Source organism: Xenopus laevis, chromosome 1L (assembly GCF_017654675.1).
Source record: "Xenopus laevis strain J_2021 chromosome 1L, Xenopus_laevis_v10.1, whole genome shotgun sequence".
NCBI lineage: Eukaryota > Metazoa > Chordata > Amphibia > Anura > Pipidae > Xenopus > Xenopus laevis.
In genome coordinates this window covers 117,715,521-117,738,771 of record NC_054371.1, presented here as the reverse complement: position 1 = coordinate 117,738,771, position 23,251 = coordinate 117,715,521, and the positions used below count along the sequence as shown (strand labels likewise).

Sequence of the window (23,251 nt, the reverse complement as noted above, 5' to 3'; positions counted from 1 at the left end):
CACTTGCGCTAAAGTATGGGCAGGTTTCAATTTAGCTAAACAGAGACCATCAAACGCCGTACCGTCCGACAATAGCAAGTCTTTCTCTGGATGTGTTTGAAACCAATGGGTTAATTGATGGTGCATAAACCTCCAAAATATTGTCTAGAGTAGCCACACCTGTCAAACTTCGCACCTTGATAAAGGGATAATTCTCCCTTTGTCTTTTAGCCAAGAAACCCTTACTAAGCATACCCGGCGGAAATGCTGGATTCCCAATCAGGGGAGTCATTGGCCCTGGTCGAACCGACAAGGGTATCTGTCGTATGAGGTTGTCCCACATCAATAATATATTGTAAATAGTTATGGGTAACACCGAAGTTTCTTGTCTATCTTTGGGAATAATCCAAGGTAACGCCTCTAAAGGCTGCTTCACCTGAGACTGTTCTATCTGAATCCAATCTTTTTGATCCCGATAATGAAAGCAGTCAACCAGTCTAGCGCAGGTTGCTGCTTGCCAATAAGTATACAAGTCGGGTAATCCTGCCCCTCCATTCTGTTTGCGCCTGTACAATACTGACATTTTGATACGGGGTGACTTATTGGCCCAAACAAATTGCGTGATGAGCTTATTGGCTTTTTGCAAGATAGACATAGTAGGCGGTGTGGGGAGGGTCTGGAAAAGGTAGAGAAATTTCGGTAGGATTATCATTTTGATAAAGTTAATCCTCCCAAACCAAGTGATGAGTGACTGGTCAACCCTTTGTAGGTCAGCCTTAATTTGGTTCAATAATTTGGAGTAATTGAGTGTCGCAGCTGTGGAACTGTCGCGAGGGACCAGAATCCCAAGGTATTTGAGGGAGTTAGGTTGCCATGCAAATGGAAAATTTCGTTGCAGTCTGAGTAGATCGGGTTTGGGCAGAGAGACATTTAACGCCTCAGATTTGGTCATATTAATTTTAAAATTACTATAGAGGCCGAACCTGTCCAATTCTTGCATTAATGGAGGGATTGAAAGGAAAGGGGATTTCACATAAACTAAGAGGTCATCAGCAAATGCAGCTGCTTTAACCTCCCTGTCACCTATTGTCACGCCCTGAATCAAAGTATTATTCCTGATCGCAGTTATCAAGTGTTCCATTGTTAAAATATAGAGCAAAGGGGACAAGGGGCATCCCTGGCGTGTTCCATTCGTGAGGGAGAAAGCTGACGATAGAGTTCCATTTATCCTGATCCTAGCCGACTGTATACAATGCCATGACTTTAGATATAAAAGACTGCCCTAGACCAGTTTGTATGAGAGATTCCCTGAGCTTACCCGATCAAAGGCCTTCTCCGCGTCCGTCGATAACAAGATAAGTGGGATTTTACGCCTTTGAGCATATTGGAGGACGGAGAAGGTCTTGATGGTATTGTCTCTCGCTTCCCGACCCGGGACAAACCCCACCTGATCAGTGTGTATAAGCATGCTCAGCAAGGGCTTCAATCTGTTGGCCAACATCTTGGCATACAGCTTTGTGTCAACATTCAATAAGGAAATGGGGCGATAGCTAGCACAGGTTGTCGGGTCTTTACCCGGCTTAGGCAGTACTGTTATGGTCGCCTCCAGGAAGGACTGGGAGGGAGGCGTCGTGTCAGAAATGGCGTTAAATGCTGGGAGGATAACCGATGCTAGGGAGTCCCCTAAATGTTCATACAGCCCTATAGAGAAGCCGTCCGGTCCGGGACATTTGCCCTGGGGGGTAGAAGAGATGGCCAGTTTTAGTTCCTCCTGAAGGAGGGGCCCGTTCAGTGCCTCTAGTATTTCTGGATCTACTAAACGCGAATGGGTGGTTGCAGCTATGTAATCCTTCAGTTGTTGTTCATCAGGGAGGGGGTCTGCCTTCAAGTTGTATAATTTAGAGTAATATTGAGTAAAAGTCTGAGCAATCTTATTGGTATGGTGGGTGGAGTGCCCCTCAACTGATTGGATGGTTTGGATATAATTTACATTCTGCCGCTGCTTATACAACCTCGCCAGTAGCTTACCACATTTATTGCCCCAAGCATAAAACTTCCCCTTTCCCCTCTCAACGTATTTGCAATATTGAAATTGGGCCAAGTCCTTAAGCTCCTGCCTGGCTTGTTGAAGTTTACCATATGTTTCAGCATCAAGGTCAGCCTTGTGCGTGGTCTCCAACTCATGGATCTGCTGAAATAATTGACTATACCTCAGTGTCCTGGCCCTCTTGAGTCTAGAGCCGTGTTTAATAAGAGTGCCCCGAAGCACGCACTTCAACGCCTCCCACCTCGTCAGCGGGGTCGTGTCGTCCCCTTCGTGGTCCCGTTGAAAATTTGTTATGGTTTGTTTCAGATCAGACATACAGTCTGGGTCCCTCAATAAGGATTCGTTAAGACGCCAGGTCCACTGGCGAGTAGGGAGGTCAGGAATTTTTAAGTCTATAAACACGGGATTGTGATCGGAATTAGTTTGCGGTCTAATATCGGATAAGGAGACCCAGTCTAGGATGTGATGGGACACTAAGATATAGTCAATTCTGCTGTATTGGTTGAAAGGGGGAGAGTAGTATGTGAAATCCTTGACAGTCGGGTGGTGGATTCTCCAGGGATCAATGAGCTGGTACTTATAAAGAACCTGTTTGGCCTGACGTAAACGGTGGAATGGAATGCTAGACTTGCCAGTCGAAGTGTCGAGGCGGGGGTCGAAAGCCACGTTAAAGTCCCCTCCCACAATGAGCTGACCTTCTATAAACCCCTCCAAAAGCAATAACATTTGATCCAAAAACTGCGTCTGTCCTGTATTCGGGGCATAGCAGTTGATGATCATTAGAACAGTCCCCTGAATTTCTATTTTGATGGCTTGTACTCGCCCAGTGCCATCTACTTTCGTATCTTTCACATTGCAGTGACAGTTTTTATGTATTGCTATAGCCGTACCCTTACATTTAGCGACCGGGTTATCATTACAAAACCAGGCTGGGAAGTATTTGTTGGATAACTTGGGCCTATGCCCTACCTTAAAATGAGTTTCCTGTACTAGGAGTATATCAGTCTTATCTCTGTGCATCTCATAAAGCAATTGAGATTGCTTCTCAGGTGTATTGAGGCCTCTACAGTTAATGGATGTTATCCGTAATCCTGCCATAAGGGCGTGCTGTGAGGAACAAAACCGCCGAGGTCCAATACACCTGGAGCGAATTGCATGTCAGGGGAGATTGTGGTCTGATCCAAAAGAAAGAAAGAGAAAGAAAAGGGGGGTGCATTTCAAGACAACACATAACAAAAAGACAAACAAATCTAACTGTAACAATATTCTCGTATTCGTGGGTACCTGTCCCACGTGTGTCCTAGGGGGGGTGGTGGTCCGTCACCTGCCCTGAGGGCCGCATAGAAAACTCTGGCGTCTTAGGGGGTCAATAGAAACCTAAGCGTGATTGGACGGGCGCCCAAAAAGAACAGAGGTGGAAGACATAGAGAGCAGCAATCTACTTGCAAAGAACAAAAAACAATGATAGAAAGGCATATGAAAACTCTATGTCCATCAACCATACGAGCAAAACTGCTCCACAGCAAAATGTCCATACATTACCAGGTCAGCGGAGATTAGGCGTAGAAGGAAACATAAACCTGTAACTGAAGAAAAGTAACTGTTCAGTCAATCGGAAACCATGAAGGCTGTCGGTCTTGACCATGCTTCACTGGACTCACAGTAGAATCGACCATCTCAGATCCCACATTACGACATCACTCCGAAACCGGCCTCGCTGATCCGGTCGCAGCAAATCGCCAGGAGTCCGGTCCCTTCCACATAGGCAACGTCATCGGAGGTAAAGAGAGCCGCTTCAGAAAGCCTTCTAGATCCGCCGGATTCCTCAAAATGGCAGGTTTGCCCTGGTGGAAAGCTGTTAAGGCAAAGGGGAACCCCCACTTGTACTTAATCCCCTTCGCTTGGAGGACTTGTAGCAGTGGACGCAATGCCCTCCTCTGGGCCATTGTAGTCCTGGGTAGATCTTGGAAAAATCTGAGCTTAGCCCCATCAAAGTCAAAGTCCCTGGTCAAATTAGCCTTCGACATGATACGCTCCTTCTCAGCATAAAAATGAACACGGCATATAACATCTCGCGGAGTGGGAGCCTCTGGCCGTAGCGGCCGCAATTCTCTGTGTACTCTATCAATCTCGATATGAGTTGTAGGAGGCCTACCCAGCAGTAGATTGAAAATGCCTTGCACCGAGGGCCTTAGGTCCTCCGGACCAGTGGCTTCAGGGAGCCCTTTAATGCGGATGTTATTGCGCCTTCCCCTGTTTTCCTGGTCATCCAGGTGTTGTTGCAGGAGATATATCTGCGTGGCTTGAAGAGTTACTGTTTTCTGGAGGGCCCCAACATGATCCGACTGCGCGGATTGAGATTCCTCCAATGCCTGGACCCGACTGTTAACTTGTTGAAAGTTCTTATTGAGATCTGCCAATTCTGTTCGCAGGGCACTCTCAAGTTTGTACACCACCTGGGTCAGGTCTGCTTTAGTGGGTAGGCCGGTGAGTAACTGCCGGATCGCTCTCAAGTCCGCCGTCAGTGCCGCCTGGTCTGTGGTACATGGACCGGCAGCCGCCCCACTGCTATGCTGCGTCACAAGAATCGGCCCAGACTGCATATGAGCGGGGGTAGCAGCCCCGGTTCCCCGTGGTGTGCAAAGGCTATCGGGCCATGGCGGGATGGTAAACGCTGGGCTGGGCAGCGCCCCAGTAGCGGCATCGCCGGGAGTGCAGAGTAGGGGGTTATTTGGTACGGTACCGTTAGTGGTGACGGTAGACAAATGCCCCACAGGCGTGCTGTCTTGGGAGTGTCCGGTTTGCCAGTCTGCTCCGTCTCCCGAACTCCACGCCGACGCACTGCTGTCTGGGGTGGTACGCGGGGCAGCCGCCTGCGTACCGTGTACTTGAGCTTGGATGGTCATCTGCCACTTACCGTTGTCGGCTGGCGGGAAAGGCGCAGGCGTGGTCATTGTATCTTCCTCGTACATTTGCCCCACTCCGGCTGCTTCGTCATCAAGGCCTCTGGTCCAAGATGGCCGCCGAGGGTCTGCTGGAAGGTCGGTGCAATTATCTTGTGCACGGAAGAAAGATCCGATATTACCTCTGGGAGAGTTCCCTGCGGGTTTCTGCTTCGTTTTATGTCTCCGCTGCCTAGTCATTGCAGCTTAGGCACCCAGAAATAGGATTAATTAGACCCCTGTACACGGAGCTCCTGTTACATGCGTGCTACTCGGTTCAGCGCTAGGCCACGCCCCCTAAATTGATACATTTACTTGAATCATAGTTTCATTAAAGGAAGCTGTTAGAATTGATATAATAGTTGCTAATATGCAAGAGATGCTGCTGATAAATGTATCGACTAAATGTTGCAAAATTGTATCAGTTTAGAGCCTGCACCTGAATTACTGAGCTGCCAGACTCAAACACCAGACAGGGACATACAACTTTAAAAACTTAGTTTGTGGAAAAACTGTAAAATATAAAAAATGGAATGTATTTGCAAAAAGTCTTTATTTCTGAGGAATAATCTGAAAACAACTGAACTGAAAATATGTTTGGAAGGTGAACAACCCCTTTAAGATAAACGTATGCCTTTAATAAGTAAATGTATATGTTTCATCTTACATACAATTTCAACTTCAGAACCAACCTACAGACTAGTGATGTGCGGGTCGGGATTTCCCCGTCCCGCACCCGACCCTAATCCGCCCTCCCTTAGGCCGCCCACATCTGCGCTTCCGGGTTGCTTTAATAGATCCATGCCCATCCCATCAATGATGTCACAAAAGGGGAGGGGCAAGCAGGTGCAGCATCTATAAAAGACGAACCCGGAAGTTGGAATTTGACGATGGCAGGCGGGTAGAGCAGGAGAAGAGCTCAACCCGCTACTCATGAAGAAGCATGCAACCAACCGACCCACGGGTATCGGGCCAGCCCACATATCACTACTACAGACCCTATCTTGTACATAACTGCCTGTATTTCTTCTTTTTAGCTTAGTGAAATGTCACTTATCTACCATAAAAATCTTCACTTCAGTTTTGCTAAACATAATATACTAATACTTTATTTGTTAGTTCTTTTATCTGACTATTTCAATAAATTTAAATCCATATTCTCCTCAGCCAAAAAAAACATTGCTACCTGATTGTGGATCCCTGTCAACAAACAAAAAAAGGAACATATACATTTCAAATCATCTAGCCAGTGTGATACAGACTCATTTATTGTACAGTGAAAATTCCTCAACCCATGTCTCAGCAGTGTACAAACATAGAACAGGTACACTTCAAATTTCTTTTTTTTTTTGTGAACTTATGTATCCTCTGCCTGAATACAAAGTTAATGCATTTTTATATATGGGGTCAGTTCAGATTGCACTTTGCTAGTTTTACCCTTGTAGAAAGCAGGTCTGTTGCAATAATCCTAGCCACTTTTACCCAGCCATACAAATACAGATTTGTAACTTTAATTAGAGCAATGAGACTGGCAGAATGAAACTTCTTGTTGGAAAGCGTTTTCCACCAACAATTTGCACATTCTTTTAAAGCACTCGACTACCATGCTAAGGTGATAAAGATAAAATAAAAGCTAATACATAAATGGTTACTTACTTTTGGATAGTCCAATTCAAAGAATGTCTCCAAGTTATTAATAAGGTTGGGGTCGACCCCTTTCAGTGGTTTAAGAAGTGAAACACCAGGTAGTTTGCTATATGGCTGCTTGTCAGATATCTTCTTGTTCAGGTGTAGTCTTCTGTAACAAGAAATTACAAAAAAAATCTTCAATCACACCATCTACTTTGCTTAAATATTAATCTAAATCAATCTGGATAGGAGTTCAAAAAATTGCAAGAGCCTCAGTGAGACCAAAATGTGACATCTTACTGAGGTTTAGCAGAGGAAACTGAACTAGAGATAGCAAGGACTATATAACTTGGTCAGCATATTGAATGAAAAAAAGAACAAAATTCACAGACCTTTTGTTCCTTTTGTTTCCTTTTCTAAGCTTTTTATTTTCCTTAAATCTTATTACACCTCTGTGATATGTTATAAATCCCCCGTGATGTGTTTATATGTCTCTCTCTACATAAAATACAACCGGCAGAACCCAGTGGGTCAATCATGGTTAAAATTCAAGTTCACATTATACTAACTTTGCATTATTTGACTCCGTATTAAAATATTGAAAGACTATGTATTGTTAAAGGAACAGCAACACCAAAAAAATAAAGTGTTTTAAAGTAATGAAAATATTATGTACTGTTGCCCTGCACTGGTAAAACTGATCGGTTTGCTTCAGAAACATTACTATAGTTCATATAAACAAGATGCTGAATAGCAATGGCAGTAATTGAAAAAAGGCTATATGGCACAGGTTAAATAGTAGATAACACCATTATGTTCTACAGAGCTTATCCGCTAGCTGCTGTGTAACCTGAGCCTTTACCCCTATAAATGGCTGCCCCCATTACTACACAGCTGCTTATTTATATAAACAAAAGTAGTGTTTCTGAAGCAAACACAGCAGTTTTACCTGTACAGGGCAACAATGCATTATACTATATTTTGATTACTTTAAAACACTTATTTTTTGTTGTTACGGTTTCTTTAAGAGTTTTTGTGCAGAGGAAGAAGGACATCCAAGTTAATGCAACTCTGGCTCATTATCTAAGCACCTGAAGAAAATAATATGATAGAGGTTTCATCCTAATCTTATTTGGGCCAAAGGCAAAATACAAGGGACACTTACATGGCTCGGAACACCTTTAAAAAGGCCTCATGCCGCCTGCTATGTCAAATGCCTTGAAGGATTCATGCAAACACCTGTCAGTTGTGGCAGTACCTGTTTCTCAACAAACTCCAAAAAGGACTTGTCTAAGCAGTTTCAGATGCCTTAGACTACTATCACTGCGCGCAAAATGTTCCTAACCTCAAATAAACACCTATTCTGTCTGAGTGAGACTATATGTTATTAATCCAATTAAATTAAACAATACTGTCTTCAGAGTTGCCTGAAATACCACTGTAGAATTTCATACAAAGTTCTTCTTTGAACAGCATAAAACACTACAGGTGTGGGATCCGTTATCCGGAATCCCATTATCCAGAAAGCTCAGAAATACAGAAAGGCTGTATCCCATATACTTCATTTTATCCAAATAATCAGATTTTTTAAAAATGATTTCCTTTTTCTCTCTAAGAATAAAACAGTACCTTGTACTTGAAGCAAACTAAAATATGATTAAACCTAATTGGATGCAAAGCCAACCTATTGGGTTTATTTAATACTTACATGATTTTCTAATAGACTTCAGGTATGAAGATCCAAATACCGGAAAAATCCCTTATCCAGAAAACACCAGGTCCCAAGCATTCTGGATAACAGGTCCCACACTTGTACTACATATGCTACGCTACTACAGCCACTGCTTACAATTCAGAAACTATTGTGGTGTAGATAGGTCACTAAAAATGTGCAGCTGTTAAGAGGTGGGAAATGAATAATCCCTTATTCCCAGAATTGTGCACACATAGCTATCTGATTCACTGGGGAAAATTTTCTGTTGCATATTACACCAATTCTGCATATCTAGAGGCAACAGAACTACAGTATAAGCCTAAACGCACATACCAAAAGGATGACATTCTATATATAACAAAAAACTCTGCATACCAGCAGGTGTGACTGGATCAGATTCTAGAGGGTGCACTGGAGCATGAATATGTCGCAAAGTGGTGTTCATTTCAAGAAAATAGTGGTCTAATTGTAGCCACATACCAGGCACAATACCTGCAACGCATTCCCTAGATCAGTGCTGTCCAACTTCTATGGTACCGAGGGCCGGAATTTTTCTAATCTACATGGTGGAGGGCCGATAACGGAAGCCAGTGTTAGCCACTCCCTGTTTTTAGACCACACCCACGTTAAACCACACCCATGTTACCGCAAGACCATGTCCATATTAATAGCACACCAAAAAAACAAATGGTTGGTGCTCACTGAAGGGATCAGTGCCGGAACTAGGGGTGAGCAGAGTAGGCGGCTGTCTATTATTGAGGGGCGCACTTTTAAGGGGATTTTTTTTAGTTTTTTAATTGAATTTTTTTTCTTTTTCAAGCGTTTATTTAATAATTTGTTTCAGTAATATTGGTCACCCAGTTGTGTGGAATCCATCTCCTTCTCCCTCTTGCCGGCAAGTAATAACTCCTTCTGTGCAGTGCAGCGCGACGTGCGTAGACGCGTCAATGATGTCACTGATGTGTTGGGTGACAGAGAAAGGCAGAGAGCTGGCAGCCTGCTTGGTGAGGCTCTCGCTGCTCTCAACCTTGCACAGTTGCACTGAACTGAAGACATTCTTTCTATTTCTGTAAAGTGTGAAGCTTCCTGCTGGCACAGCCTGGTACAGATTTGGGCCCATATGTTTGCTGTTGCTGCTGGGCTGGGCGCTGGCACAGGTACATAAATACTAGGGGGCAATCTAATGTGATCAGATTTATTTTTGGCTGCTGCTGGCACAGGTAAAGATTGGGGGCAATATGATGGCTGCAGGAGGGCTGTATGATGAATGTCTGTTGAGCTTGCTGGTACAGGTACGGGTGGGGTGTATTATGGATGGCTGCTGGGCTTACTGGTAAAGGTACAGGGAGCAGTAATATAAATGAAAAAATGTTGTACATTTTCTTGCTCTCTTTGTTTAAAAACCATCATGGTAAGGAGGGAAATGGTAATGCAGGACAGGGGGCACTGAGTGAAGCTCTTGCCTAGGGTGCCAAACTACCTTGTGCCTGCCCTGGCAAGGATGCCACTCATATGTGAAAAAAGTTAAGTCATATTAAGACATACCCATAAATCCATATGCCTCCTCCTCCCCTGTGTAGAATACAGTACCTCAGCATATGATTAAACACCTTATGGGCCACTAACAATAATTTTCAATTGCTAACAAACCCCCAGAACAAATACCAAAGTATGACACACACGGGGAGCATAGGGAAGGCAGAACAGAGCAGGAGACAGGAATCAGGACCAGTCTAATATGTACTACATACAGTGACACAGTGCTGGTGTCCCATTAGCATTTTGTATAAAGTGTGAACACCTCTATTTTACACTCCCCTAAAGGCCTGTACTGTTCACACCTGAGACCCAGACTGAAACTGCCCACATTGTTCAATGTGGGCAGTTTCAGTCTGGGTCTCAGGTGTGAACAGTACTGGCCTTTAGGGGAGTGTAAAATAGAGGTGTCAGAAGTGTGAACAATACAGGGGGATCACAGGTGTGAACAATACAGGGGATTAGTCTGAATTTGAGGTTTAAACAATGCAGGGGCCAGTCAATCTCTGTAGTGATACCTTTTAAATTTTACATATACAGACTTTGTTGTGGAGAGCCATATAAGGGGGGGGGGGGTCGCGGGCCGCCAGTTGGACAGCCCTGCCCTATATGCATGGAGATCGAGGGACAGGTAGTACAGGTATGGGATCCGTCATCCGGAAACCTATTATCCTGAAAGCTCTGCATAACAGAAAGGCCATTTCTCATAGACTCAATTTTATCCAAATAATGCAGATTTTAAATAACGATTTCCTTTTTCTCTATATAATAAAATAGTACCTTGTGCGCGATCCAAACTAAGATATACAGTAATTAATCCATTTGAAAGCAGAACCTGGTTTTCCAGTAGACTTTAGTATGAAGATCCAAATTAAGGAAAGATCCATCATCTGGAAAGCCCCAGGTCCCAAGCATTCTGCATAACAGGTTCACTGCTTGAGTGAGGGTTCACGCCTTAATAGAAACATACTCTAAAGATGCTGTAACCGTGTCATTCAGAACTGCTTTCATAATTACAATTATTAAATCAGTAAACATTTAAAGCAAATGTTTGCTATGAGAACAGTATAGTAGGGGACTAGAAAAAAACTAGATAGGTGTGATCAGCCTTGACATTTGCTGGTTAATCAGTTCTGAATCATGCTCATAAAGGAGTTATTATTTTGGGCAAGGGTCAATTTTGATCACTTTAATTAGTCAATTAAAAACATGGAGGATATAAATGTTGGCAAACACTACTGCTCCATATTTATTAAAGGGACACTGTAACTGCTTAAAGGGATTGTACACCTTTGAGTTAACTTTTAGTATGATGTAGAGAAGGATATTCCAATTTGCAATTGGGTTTAATTTTTTGGATTATTTTTGGTTTTTGAGCTCTTTATTCAGCAGCTCTACAGTTTGCAATTTCAACAATATGGTTGCTAGGGTCCAGATTACCCTAGCACTAAGCTATTGTTTTAGTATTACAGATAAAAAGAAAATAATTTTAAAAAATTTGGATTATTTGGATAAAATAAGAGTATGGGAGATGACCTTTCGGCAATTCGGAGCTTTCTGGATAACAGATTTCCAGATAACAGATCCCATACCTGTACCAATAACAGTGCTGTCTTGAGTGCTTCTAAACTGGTAAAGCAGAACCCCGTGTGCCATAGCTCTAATAGCAAACAGTTTATACTACCCAGTTATGTAAATATCTCCTTGTTATGAAGCCCTTGTTTGAATAAAAAAATTATGAAAAGCCTTCCTCTGATTTCTATGAAATGAGTGTTAAAGAATCTACTCATTTCCAGTTTACAAGCCAGCCATATTAAGCAGTTGAAAATTCAATAAATAAACTCTGGCACATAAGAAACTCTGTTGAGGAAACACACAATGCCAGTGGAGGCTGGTCCCTTGACAACAAGTCTGTAATTGCTTTGAGTGTTTTGTGAACGTCAGCAAAGGAAGATAATTAAAACAAATGCTACTAAAGAAGCAAATGTTTTCAGCTACTTAGGAGAAACAGCTTGCAGCTTCTGTGCAGCACCAAACATATAGAATGACTGCATAGCAAAAAAAAAAAAAAAAAAAATATATATATATATATATATATATATATATATATATATATATATATATATATATATATATATATATATATATATATATATATATATACATACACACATACATAGTGTGAAAAACTATTTGCCCCCTTCCTGATTTCTTATTCTTTTGCATGTTTGTCACACAAAATGTTTCTGATCATCAAACACATTTAACTATTAGTCAAAGATAACACAAGTAAACACAAAATGCAGTTTTTAAATGAGGGTTTTTATTATTTAGGGAGAAAAGAAATCCAAACCTGTGTGAAAAAGTAATTGCCCCCTGAACCTAATAACTGGTTGGGCCACCCTTAGCAGCAATAACTGCAATCAAGCGTTTGCGATAACTTGCAACAGTGCTCTGGAGGAATTTTGGCCCACTCATCTTTACAGAATTGTTGTAATTCAGCTTTATTTGAGGGTTTTCTAGCATGAACCGCCTTTTTAAGGTCATGCCACAACATCTCAATAGGATTCAGGTCAGGACTTTGACTAGGCCACTCCAAAGTCTTCATTTTGTTTTTCTTCAGCCATTCAGAGGTGGATTTGCTGGTGTGTTTTGGGTCATTGTCCTGCTGCAGCACCCAAGATCGCTTCAGCTTGAGTTGACGAACAGATGGCCGGACATTCTCCTTCAGGATTTCTTGGTAGACAGTAGAATTCATGGTTCCATCTATCACAGCAAGTCTTCCAGGTCCTGAAGCAGCAAAACAACCCCAGACCATCACACTACCACCACCATATTTTACTGTTGGTATGATGTTCTTTTTCTGAAATGCTGTGTTACTTTTACGCCAGATGTAACGGGACGCGCACCTTCCAAAAAGTTCAACTTTTGTCTCGTCAGTCCACAAGGTATTTTCCCAAAAGTCTTGGCAATCATTGAGATGTTTTTTAGCAAAATTGAGACGAGCCTTAATGTTCTTTTTGCTTAAAAGTGGTTTGCGCCTTGGAAATCTGCCATGCAGGCCGTTTTTGCCCAGTCTCTTTCTTATGGTGGAGTCGTGAACGCTGACCTTAATTGAGGCAAGTGAGGCCTGCAGTTCTTTAGATGTTGTCCTGGGGTCTTTTGTGGCCTCTCGGATGAGTTGTCTCTGCGCTCTTGGGGTCATTTTGGTCGGCCGGCCACTCCTGGGAAGGTTCACCACTGTTCCATGTTTTTGCCATTTGTGGATAATGGCTCTCACTGTGGTTCGCTGGAGTCCCAAAGCTTTAGAAATGGCTTTATAACCTTTGAAATTGAACTCAGGTGTGATAAACCATAGTTAAGTTATTTTTTAACAAGGGGGGCAATTACTTTTTCACACAGGCCCATGTAGATTTGGAGGTTTTTTTCTCCCTTAATAACGTAAACCTTCATTTAAAAACTGCATTTTGTGTTCAATTATGTTATCTTTGACTAATAGTTAACGGTTTTTGATGAGCAGAAACATTTAAGTGTGACAAACATGCAAAAGAATAAGAAATCAGGAAGGGGGCAAATAGTTTTTCACACCACTTTATGTGTGTGTGTGATTGAGATAACGGCACTCACAAAAAAGAAGGTAGCCGCACTCGCAGGACTTATAGTGGACAAAAGATGCTTTATTGCAGATGAAGAAAAACTGACGTTAAGGCTTATACACCAGCCTTTTTCAAAGTCCTTTTGAAAAAGGCTGGTGTATCAGCCGAAACGTCAGGACAAAAACCTCTGGTTATGGATTTTATCTTTTAAGATTTGGGGTGCTCAGTAAACATTTACAGTAGCTTATCTTGGTTTTATAATGATAGCCATTTTTCTAGAGTGGTTCTAGAGCTATTTGTGAATGTAATAGATTTGAAAGTATATATATATATATATATATATATATATATATATATATATATATATATATATATATATATATAGTGAGCCGGTAACTGGAGCACAGTGTGAAGGGAGATATATTTCCCCTAGGTTCCTGTGTTACTCCCATATGTACAGCAGTTCTGAGTGGGTTAATTCCCCTAGAAAGTCTCACCTGGGGAATAATTAGCAGGCTAGATCAGCTAGCTGCTAGAGAGGGTTGGGGCTCTGAGAGGAAGATTGAGACACACACTGAGGAGAGCTGGGAGCTGAGTGTGGCCATTGAAAGAGGCTGTTTATTTTCCCCCAAAGGGAAAGGACTTTATAAAGGTACTGACTCTGGGGAGTTGTACTGTTTTCTTGTTTGACCGGGAATCCCAGTAGGGGACCGGTTAGTAGAGAGGGAAACTACCCTGTGTATTAGTTAGAGCCCAAGTGTGGCCAGGATTTTGTTTTGTTTTATTTTGTTTTATGCTGCTTTGCTCCCAAAGTCTTTATATGTGAGCGATAAATGGACTTTACCCTGTTCAAAAACTGTCTGTTCGTCTGATCCTGCTCACAATAAATATATATATATATATATATATATATATATATATATATATATATAAAACTTTCAGATACAATATTTACTGTGTTAATAACAAGGGTTAAACATTGCAGTGTTAATGTTATACTAAGTACAAGCCTCTCTGTCAGTCACATACACAACCTAAAGCAATAAGTGATTGGTGCAGCACTGTATAAGGGGCAGACTAATAGCAATTGACCATTTACAGGCAGAACCATGGCAATATACAACTGGTTAGTATTTTAAAGCTCTGTATTTCACAAATATTAACAATCATAGAGAAAAAAAGCAGTTTTTGGGTACATCGGGACAAAATTTAATGTAAAATCCTGGAAAACATTACTTAGAGGGGTGGTTCCCCTAAAAGTTAACTTTTAATATGTTATAGCAACTTTTCAATTGGTCTTCATTATTTATTCTTTATAGTTTTAAATTATTTGCCTTACTCTTCTGACTCTTTCCAGCTTTCAAAAGGGAAGTCACTGACCCCATCTAAAGAACTAATGCTCTGCATGGCTACAAATTTATTTTCAATCCTACATTTTAAAACATCTTTTTTTTCAAGCCTTCTCCTATTCATATTCCAGTTTCTTGTTCACATTAATGCATGGTTGCTGGGGTAATTTGAACACTAGCAACCAGATTGCAGAAAGTGCAAACTGGAGAGCTGCTGACTAAAAAGCTAAATAAAATAACTCAAAAACCATAAAAAATAAAAACTATTTGTAAATTTTCTCAGAATATAACTCTCTACATCATACTAAAAGTTAATTTAAAGCTGACCAACCCCCTTTAAAATCATGGAAAAGCACCCATTGAATTGAATTATAAATTGGTGGGACCACAAATAAAAGATGTAAAATGAGGAAAAAACTTAAAATCAGGTTACTTGAAATCGAGGTTTCACTGTATTTATAAACATATTTAGATTTTATACCAGCATAAAACAATTTTAGATTAATTTACAGATATATAACAGAGTTTTAGCACTTTGAAATGAAAACCTCAAGAATGAAGGATTTCTTTACCCACTAAAATAAGAGAAATCGTTCAAGTCCTGTTTAATTTAACAAGGCACTGTAGCCACAACAGCACAAAAACAGCTAATTGCTTAGGAACTCACTGCATGAACTGCCCCCTCAAAAGCAATAACCACAAAAGTTCCCATAGGAAACATGGAGTCTATAATCAGTAAAGGATTGGAGAAGGGATCAGTCGCAGAAAAAATGTTCAAGGACTTGTAATCTAGAATGCTTGAGACCTGGTGTTTTCCAGATAACAGATCTTTGCGTAATTTGGATCTTCATAACTCTAATCTACTAGAAAATCATGAAAACATAAAATAAATCCAATAAGCTGGCTTTCTTTCCAATAAGGATTAATTATATCTTCGTTTGGATCAAGTACAAGGTAGTGTTGTATTATTACAGAGAAGAAGGAAAGATTTTTTAAAAATTTGGATTATTTGAATAAAATGGAGTCTATATGAAATGGTCTTTTCGTAATTTGGAGCTTTCTAGATAATGGGTTTCTGGATAACAGATCCCATACCTGTAATGTGTTTTCCAGGGATAAAATAAATAAGCAGCTTTTAAACATGGGTCAAAATTTAAAATGGCATCAAAGCCAAACCTTTTGAAAAACTGAACCCATGATGAAGCAGCAGTCTGCTTAGTTTACAGAAAAATACCATCATTATGAAAAATGCATCATTGCAATTTTTTTACTTAAGTCAATAAACACCACACACGTTTATACAGGTATGGGACCTGTCATCCAGAATGCTAGGGACCTGGAATTTTCTGGATAACGGATCTTTCTGAAATGTGGATTTCCATACCATAAGTCTACTAGAAAATCATGTAAACATTAAATAAACCCAATAGGTTTGCTTCAAATAAGGATTCATTATATCTTAGTTTGGATCAAGTGCAAGGTTATGTTATTATTACAAAAAAAAATACATTTTTAAAAAATGAAGATTATTTGGATAACATGGAGTCTATGGGAAATGGTCTTTCCTTAATTAGGAACTTTCTGGATAACGGGTTTCAGAATAACTCATACCTTACCTGTACAGATTAAATATATGTTTGTGAAATGTTACCAGGCAAAAGATAAAAAGAAATGTGGGTATTCTGTGTTTTTGTTAAGTGTTGGAGGTTGTTTGTCACATGGGTTGGTATCAGGGTTGGAATGGGCCGGCACAGAGCCGTTCTCCTGATCGATTGGCTTGAAAAAAAAAAAAGATATGCGGCGACTTGCGTCACGTGCATTCGTACATAAGGCCCTAGTGTTCGTGCATGCTCATGAGGCCCCAAAGGTTTGGAACCCGGTGGGCCCCAATGATCCAGTCTGACCCTGGTTAGTATAAGAAAATGTAGCATGTTAAAAAAAAAAAATTGCCCAAGGCAAGTGTCTTCCATAGAAACGACCAATGCCTTGTTGTTGTTGGGATTATAAAACTAGGGAAACAATCTAACAAACAAATAAAGGCAGCTTTGGGTTACACATTTAGAACTGTATGTCCTATTCATTACTAGAGCATATAATTTCAGTCTTTATTCTATGGAAACAATTAACAAGATGGTTTCATTCCCGGTTTGGAGGCCACTGTTCACCAAAGCACTGTTCTGATTGGCTTTCTAGTTCTTTTGTTTATACTGTGTATTAAGAAAACTGCAGAGCCTTTGTTACCTCACACAGAAACTGTGTAAGCAACAGGACACTTCCAAGAAAAAAAGCTCACCAAGCAAGCTTACAGGAATTTGTCAGGCTGCATTCCACAGTGGAAAGTCAGCTAACCGCACAAACACTGGGAAACAATTTACCTCCTTCAAAAAAAACCCACTAAAGCTCAGCAATTATAATAAACAAACACACACTGCTTCTGGATGAAAGATTTTAACATATTATGGAAGAGATTCCCCCTTTCAATGATTACTTCCTACTCAGATAATTCCTTGACTCTTGAAAAAGTATTTTAGAAGCAACATTAGTGCTACTTATAAATTCAGTGTCAAAAAACATTATGGGTGGGAGAGTGGCTCGGTGCTTTCATGCAGAGCAATGATCCCCAATTCTGACCTGGGCACTGCTTAGCTCAATTATGCCCTGCTAGCAAGCATATTGTATATGTCTGTGTGCTTTCACCCTGATATTACGATTTCTTCCCACACACTTTCAGTGAAACTGACCCTTGTGTGAATATGCAAGGGACTTTAGATTGTAAGCTCCATTGGAGCAGGGTCTGATATTAACGACACTAAAAAGGATGATGGTAATAAATGACTCATTATTCACAACATATCTTGGAATAGGTGTATACAGTCATACATCCCAGTATCAGACAAGTAAAACATTCATCAATAACCCATGTGGACCAAACATACATTTGAAGAAAAAAAAAAAACAGTTCAGTATTACCAGCTAACATTTCTGCTGAAGTCACAGATTAATATACACCCCTCTTAGTTACCATTTAAAAGCTGAAATGTATTACAATCTGAAAAAAGAAATGGGAAACAGCATACAAATAAAGGCTCAATTACATAACTATATTAAGTGCGCAGTAGAATGTATGGTTGTAAAAAAAAAATATATATATTGTTATAATACACAAAAGCCATGAATATCTTGTAAATTATATCCTTATAAATGGTGAGTTCTGATGTCATCAATTATAAACAGTGAGTTCTGATGTCATTTCTGTCACATGACTCACTGAAACTTGTGTATTATAATAAATAAAGTACCCCCAGTTGCAAAATATGAGGATATTAGAAGTTACCTCGGAGTTCCATGACCTGTATAAAAACACTTGGCCTTCGGCCTCGTGTTTTTATATGGTCATGAAACTCTTCGGTAACTTATAATATCCTTATATTTTACAAGAGGGGGTACTTTATTCACTATATAAAGTTCACTTGATTTATTCCATCTGTTACATAAAGGCAAAATTGTGTAGAGCATAAAACTAGCTTTCTTTCCCAATGGAGAATGTTAGTCATGTGACTTGTGTCTGCTTCCTCCTGATCAATAAACAGCAATCTGCTCATTACTTCCTTTATAATTATACAATGAATGCTTGTTACAGATGCACATTTAACAGACAATAACTGATGTACCTGCAAAATTACAATTTTAAGAATAGCAGTAGTGAAGAATGGGGACCACATTTAAGGATGTTTTCCAAGAGATTTTCATACAAATTTAAGAATGTGTCTGATGAGACACCTCACTGCATTACAACAAGGTCAAACAGAGGACAAAAAAACTGACTGCAACAGAGAAAAGACGCATACTTATTTCAGGGAAATTAATAATAAATCAAGTTATAGCCCATCTAAAGCTACACTACAGAATGAAATAAGTATATCTTAAGTGAGGGAGTGTTTGAAACCTGAAGAAATCTTTAAACAGGAAATCCACTTAGAATTAAAACATCCTTTAACAGGAAGCCAAAATATAAAATAAGACAGGTCAGCTTGACACACATGTAATATAGATAAATGTTGGGCCACATTACTGCAACTCAATCAATATTACAAATCCTAAAGATCCAAGAGGGGTAAAGGGGCTCAGGTATGAAATCAGGTAATAGTATTCAAGGAGCCCAGGATTGTGGGAATGGATATCTGGTCTTACTAAAAACACAGTAAATGGAAATCACAACCTAAAAGCAAAAATAAAAAGGGAGAGGGCAATCTGTGGAACTTTGCATCTTTCACTTTAGCATGTGAAAGCAGATGCTGTATTCTCCAGCCATTGAGCAGATTGGGTTTCCCCAGTAAATGAATGGCAACCAACATTCATTTGCACAGCTTCACAGAAAAAAAACCTACATACTGTGCAACCTCCCTTTACATTCTATTTCTGGACTGCTAAGGCTTTTCAGGAGAACTGAAGCTTAACAAAGACATAGGCTGTATATGCTACACATTATGTACTGAATTTAGCTCTTTAGCAGTGAAGATCAGAAGATACCCCCAGTCGCTCCCCATCTTCTTTTCTGCTGATTCACAGCACATTCATTGTGCTGCTGTCAGTGACCTGAGCTTAAGGGGACCGGCTTAAAATACAAAGTACATATACCATGTAAAGACAACACTACAAGGCCTATTAGTAATTACCGGTATTTCAGATTTGCATTATATGGCAGTTTGGAAAGGCATTCTGCATCAGAATTTATGATCAACTCTGCATCATTAGGTTTACCGACAGGCTATTCTAATTTTCTGATTGCTGATTTCAGACAACCCCTTAGATTAGATTGTCAATAGTTGCCCAACAACTGCAGTGTCACCAACACTAAGGCCCTATTCCTAAAGATTTTGGTGAATCAGGCAAGATAGGCACAAGTCAGCCCTGCACAATATGTTGGCATTTTATAATTACTTATTAGAAATAAATAAAAATATCATGGTCTCTTATCAATTCCTGATATCTAAGTCCTTATTCACTTTTCTAGTAAATGGTCATGTGGGATGAGATCCTGAAAGTTTTAGGAACGTATCATTATCTCTCTCGTGACATTCCATTAGCTGACATGTCTGCATGTCTTACTACATCTAGCATATATGAACAATTGTTAGATGATATGTGCTACTTTTTTCTTTATTATATATCTAATAAAAACCATAGGCCTGTGTTGTCCATGCTTTCCAGCAAATGCAATATACATGTTTATGAGCCAAACATTACTAAAATAACAAGCTTACGCAAAGATGTCACTAATGTCTATGGGTAGCCTGGGGGCCACAAAATTATTCAGAGGGTTGAATTAGACGCACAGTTTAACCTACCAGGTAAAACTGCATTTTGTCCACTTCTTGTCTCGATAACCTATTATAATGAAATGAATGTACCATGTTAAGATAACACCATGTAATGGTGCTATCCAATAAAATCCTCCATAAACTGGGATTACTAATAAGTGTACAGAACTGTAGTGGAAACAATCAGGAATGGTCTACCATATTGCACCCTAACAACCACTAAATTATGAATTCACAGAGGGAGTGACAAATGAAGACAAAAATTATTCCTGCAAGACTAAGTATTCTAATAATAGCCATGATTAATCTTTTTGATATGCAACGTGATAAGGCTTAGCTGCTTACCCATAAGACAAGCAATAATGTGGTTATTAGAAATGAAATACAACTTTTATGTCAAAGCATAAAAATGTGTAATTTCATGTGAAATCAGCGGAGCAAGATGGGCAGTCTTAGCAAACCAACTACTTGTTAAAGGGAAGAGACACTTATGACTAAGTACCGGAGGGTACGAAACGTGTAGAGTGGATTATTGGAGGGTCCGTATGTACCATGTTTTACTATGTTAACTTAATAAAGATATTTTTTGAATTTAATATTTAGTAGCTTCTGGGATATTGTTAAAGGCTTATCCAAGGCCTTATTGGTGAATTGCAATATAAATTTCAGCAGCACTCTGGTTATAGTGAAAAATTGTGCAAATGAAGCAACGTTTCGGCCATTACCAGCCCTTTATCGAGCTTTATAAAGGGCTGGTTACACCCGAAACGTTGCTTCATTTGCACAATTTTTCACTATAACCAGAGTGCTGCTGAAATTTGTATTGGAATTTGAACTGGACCTGAGCAGACAGAGTCACAGCCGGCACCCGTCGCTACAAAAAGCAGTGAGATTGATTGTGTAGCACTACTCTCTATGTTTGTTATTGCTGAATAGCAACACTCAAAGGTTAGAGAAGGGTGCTTGTAGCTGCAGTCCAACAAATGCTGGAGGATGAGTGAAGCCAATATGACAACACGAGTTAAGCCAAACAAATAAAAAAAAAAGGATACATGTACAATACATGTATTTAACTGTCAAGGTGGTCGGTTTCAGCATTTCCAGAGCAGAGGGGGACAACTGTAAATAAAAAATGTCATTATGGTACTGCAGTCCAGGCCTGGATTGGCAATCTGTGGGTTCTGGCAAATGCCAGTGTGGGCTGTTTGGGCCTCTGTGTGGGCTGATTTGGCCTCTGTGTACGTGAAATGCCAGGGCCTATTTTAATTCTCAGTCCGGACCTGCTGCATTCTTATTATAAGTGCAAATGGGCAGGAGAGGGCTTCTGATGGGATATAATGAAATGCTATAAACAGGTATAATCAGTGACACACATCAGTCATGACACCAAGCAATGAGATGAGTTGCATGCTAATTCAAGGGATGCGGATACTTACAGGTTTCTAAATGAGAGTCAGGATCCTATGCCCATTACATTTTGGGATTTTAGTAAAATTATGCAGGAAAGCAATGCCCACAATAATCTTTATTTTTACAAGGCAGTTTTCTGTGTTACTACCAATGCCATCTACTCAGAGACACCACAAATTCTACAAACAATTTATATCAGAAGAGGGTATTTATACAGTTCGCGTGATACAGTGTAAGTGAATACACAAGCGAAAAACAACATGGATAAACAAGCAGGAAGGAAAACGTAGGCCTTCAGCTTCCTGTTTCTCGGCAGCTTGCGTGTATCCATCAACTACTTCAGATGTCAACTCAGCTGACATGACAGCTCCCTTTTCCTGAGTGGTGTCTTCCTCTCAGCTAAATCCCCACAGACCAACTGCATGTGTGGAAGCTAAACATTGTAGGGCTGCAGCAACAGACTCCCACACACAGTGAGAATGGTACATGTATCATGGTATGTACCCTCTCTATGTATTTATAAGGGTGCATTTAAAAGTAGAACATTTAAAGACTGACCAACAGTACTAATGTTTGCCTATCCAGTGTATATGAACACATTTCTCCCTCATAACTCACCTTAATGGGACATTATGAGCTATTTTCGCTGACATTATAGTAACAGGCCATTCTTAGCCATACACAAATGTGAGGAGATGTAGCCAGAGCTGTAACAAAATAGAGAGAAACATCCCCCCCCCAGGAGATGTAGTTGCCCATGCAGTCATACAAAGGCAGGTGTGCGGCCAAGTCATTAGGTAAACATGGGATCATCCACCGCATATTAAAGGGGGGTTGTAGAAGGGTTGCCACTTACGTGTAGACGATGGACAAGAAATGCATAAACCACAAGACGAAGAATAAGACACAGCCAAAAATGGCGAGTCCCTGCAGGGCCAGATCCAACACCGCCATGACCGGGGAAGACGAGTGATCCTCCTCCCAGCAGACGTAGAGTAGCGGCCGGCGCAGAGAGGAAGATTGAATGGACTGTCGCTGTGGGAGGGGACTAGCGAAAAGCAGAAGGAATCTGATCTGTGCTCGGTATAGGCGGCTATTAATATTCCCAATGGAAAGCCGCCTGCGTCTTGCACTTGCACACTCCCACTTCGATACGGTGCCGCAGCTTCCCTCAAACCTGTCGAACCTTCCGCGAAGAATCGACTGACATCAGCTCCACAGCAGAACTCAGTTCCAGGCAGCGCTCTCCTCCGACAGAAAGCATGGCCACGCCCCCTCTGCGCTGTCCAACCAACCCCGGTTCACACCTAGCTCAAACCTCAGTATTACACTCCCAGCTTCAGGACAGCCGCGCCTGCTCGTACACACGCATCTGGGCGGTGTAGAGAAGCACGTGGTTTGCATAGGAGTCTCCGCCTTCATTTAGTAGCGCCTGCCACTCCGTAGGATTAGTTGACAATGACATCATCCTTTTTTTTTTGCCACAGGGACCGAGCTGTGTGTCAGGGGCGGAGAGAGAAAGGCTGGACCGGTAAAGTGTATGTGTGTGCGGAGCGTGCGTGCCTGTGTCGTCAATGTGTTGTCACTGCTGTTGTGGGGGAAGCGCAGTACTTCTGTGGGAGCAGGTTCAACCGGGAGCGCTAAGGTGTATGTTGTGTTAGGCACGAACACAACATACACCCCTCTCACCTGTGCTTGTTAAGTGGACCCCCAGCTGACCTTCTAATT

At 40.8% G+C, this 23,251-nt stretch overlaps 1 protein-coding gene across 1 annotated transcript in view; it reads right to left on the bottom strand.

Annotated features, from left to right (window-relative positions):
* The window catches only part of ugcg.L (UDP-glucose ceramide glucosyltransferase L homeolog), a gene marked incomplete at both ends in the record, with an annotated part of 41,265 nt that extends 18,649 nt beyond the window's left edge, over window positions 1-22,616 (bottom strand). Inside the window, 2 exon segments of the mRNA NM_001090475.1 lie at window positions 6,625-6,766; window positions 22,380-22,616. Coding sequence (NP_001083944.1) covers window positions 6,625-6,766; window positions 22,380-22,477 — 240 coding nt within the window.
* Window positions 22,617-23,251: the final 635 nt, after the last annotated feature.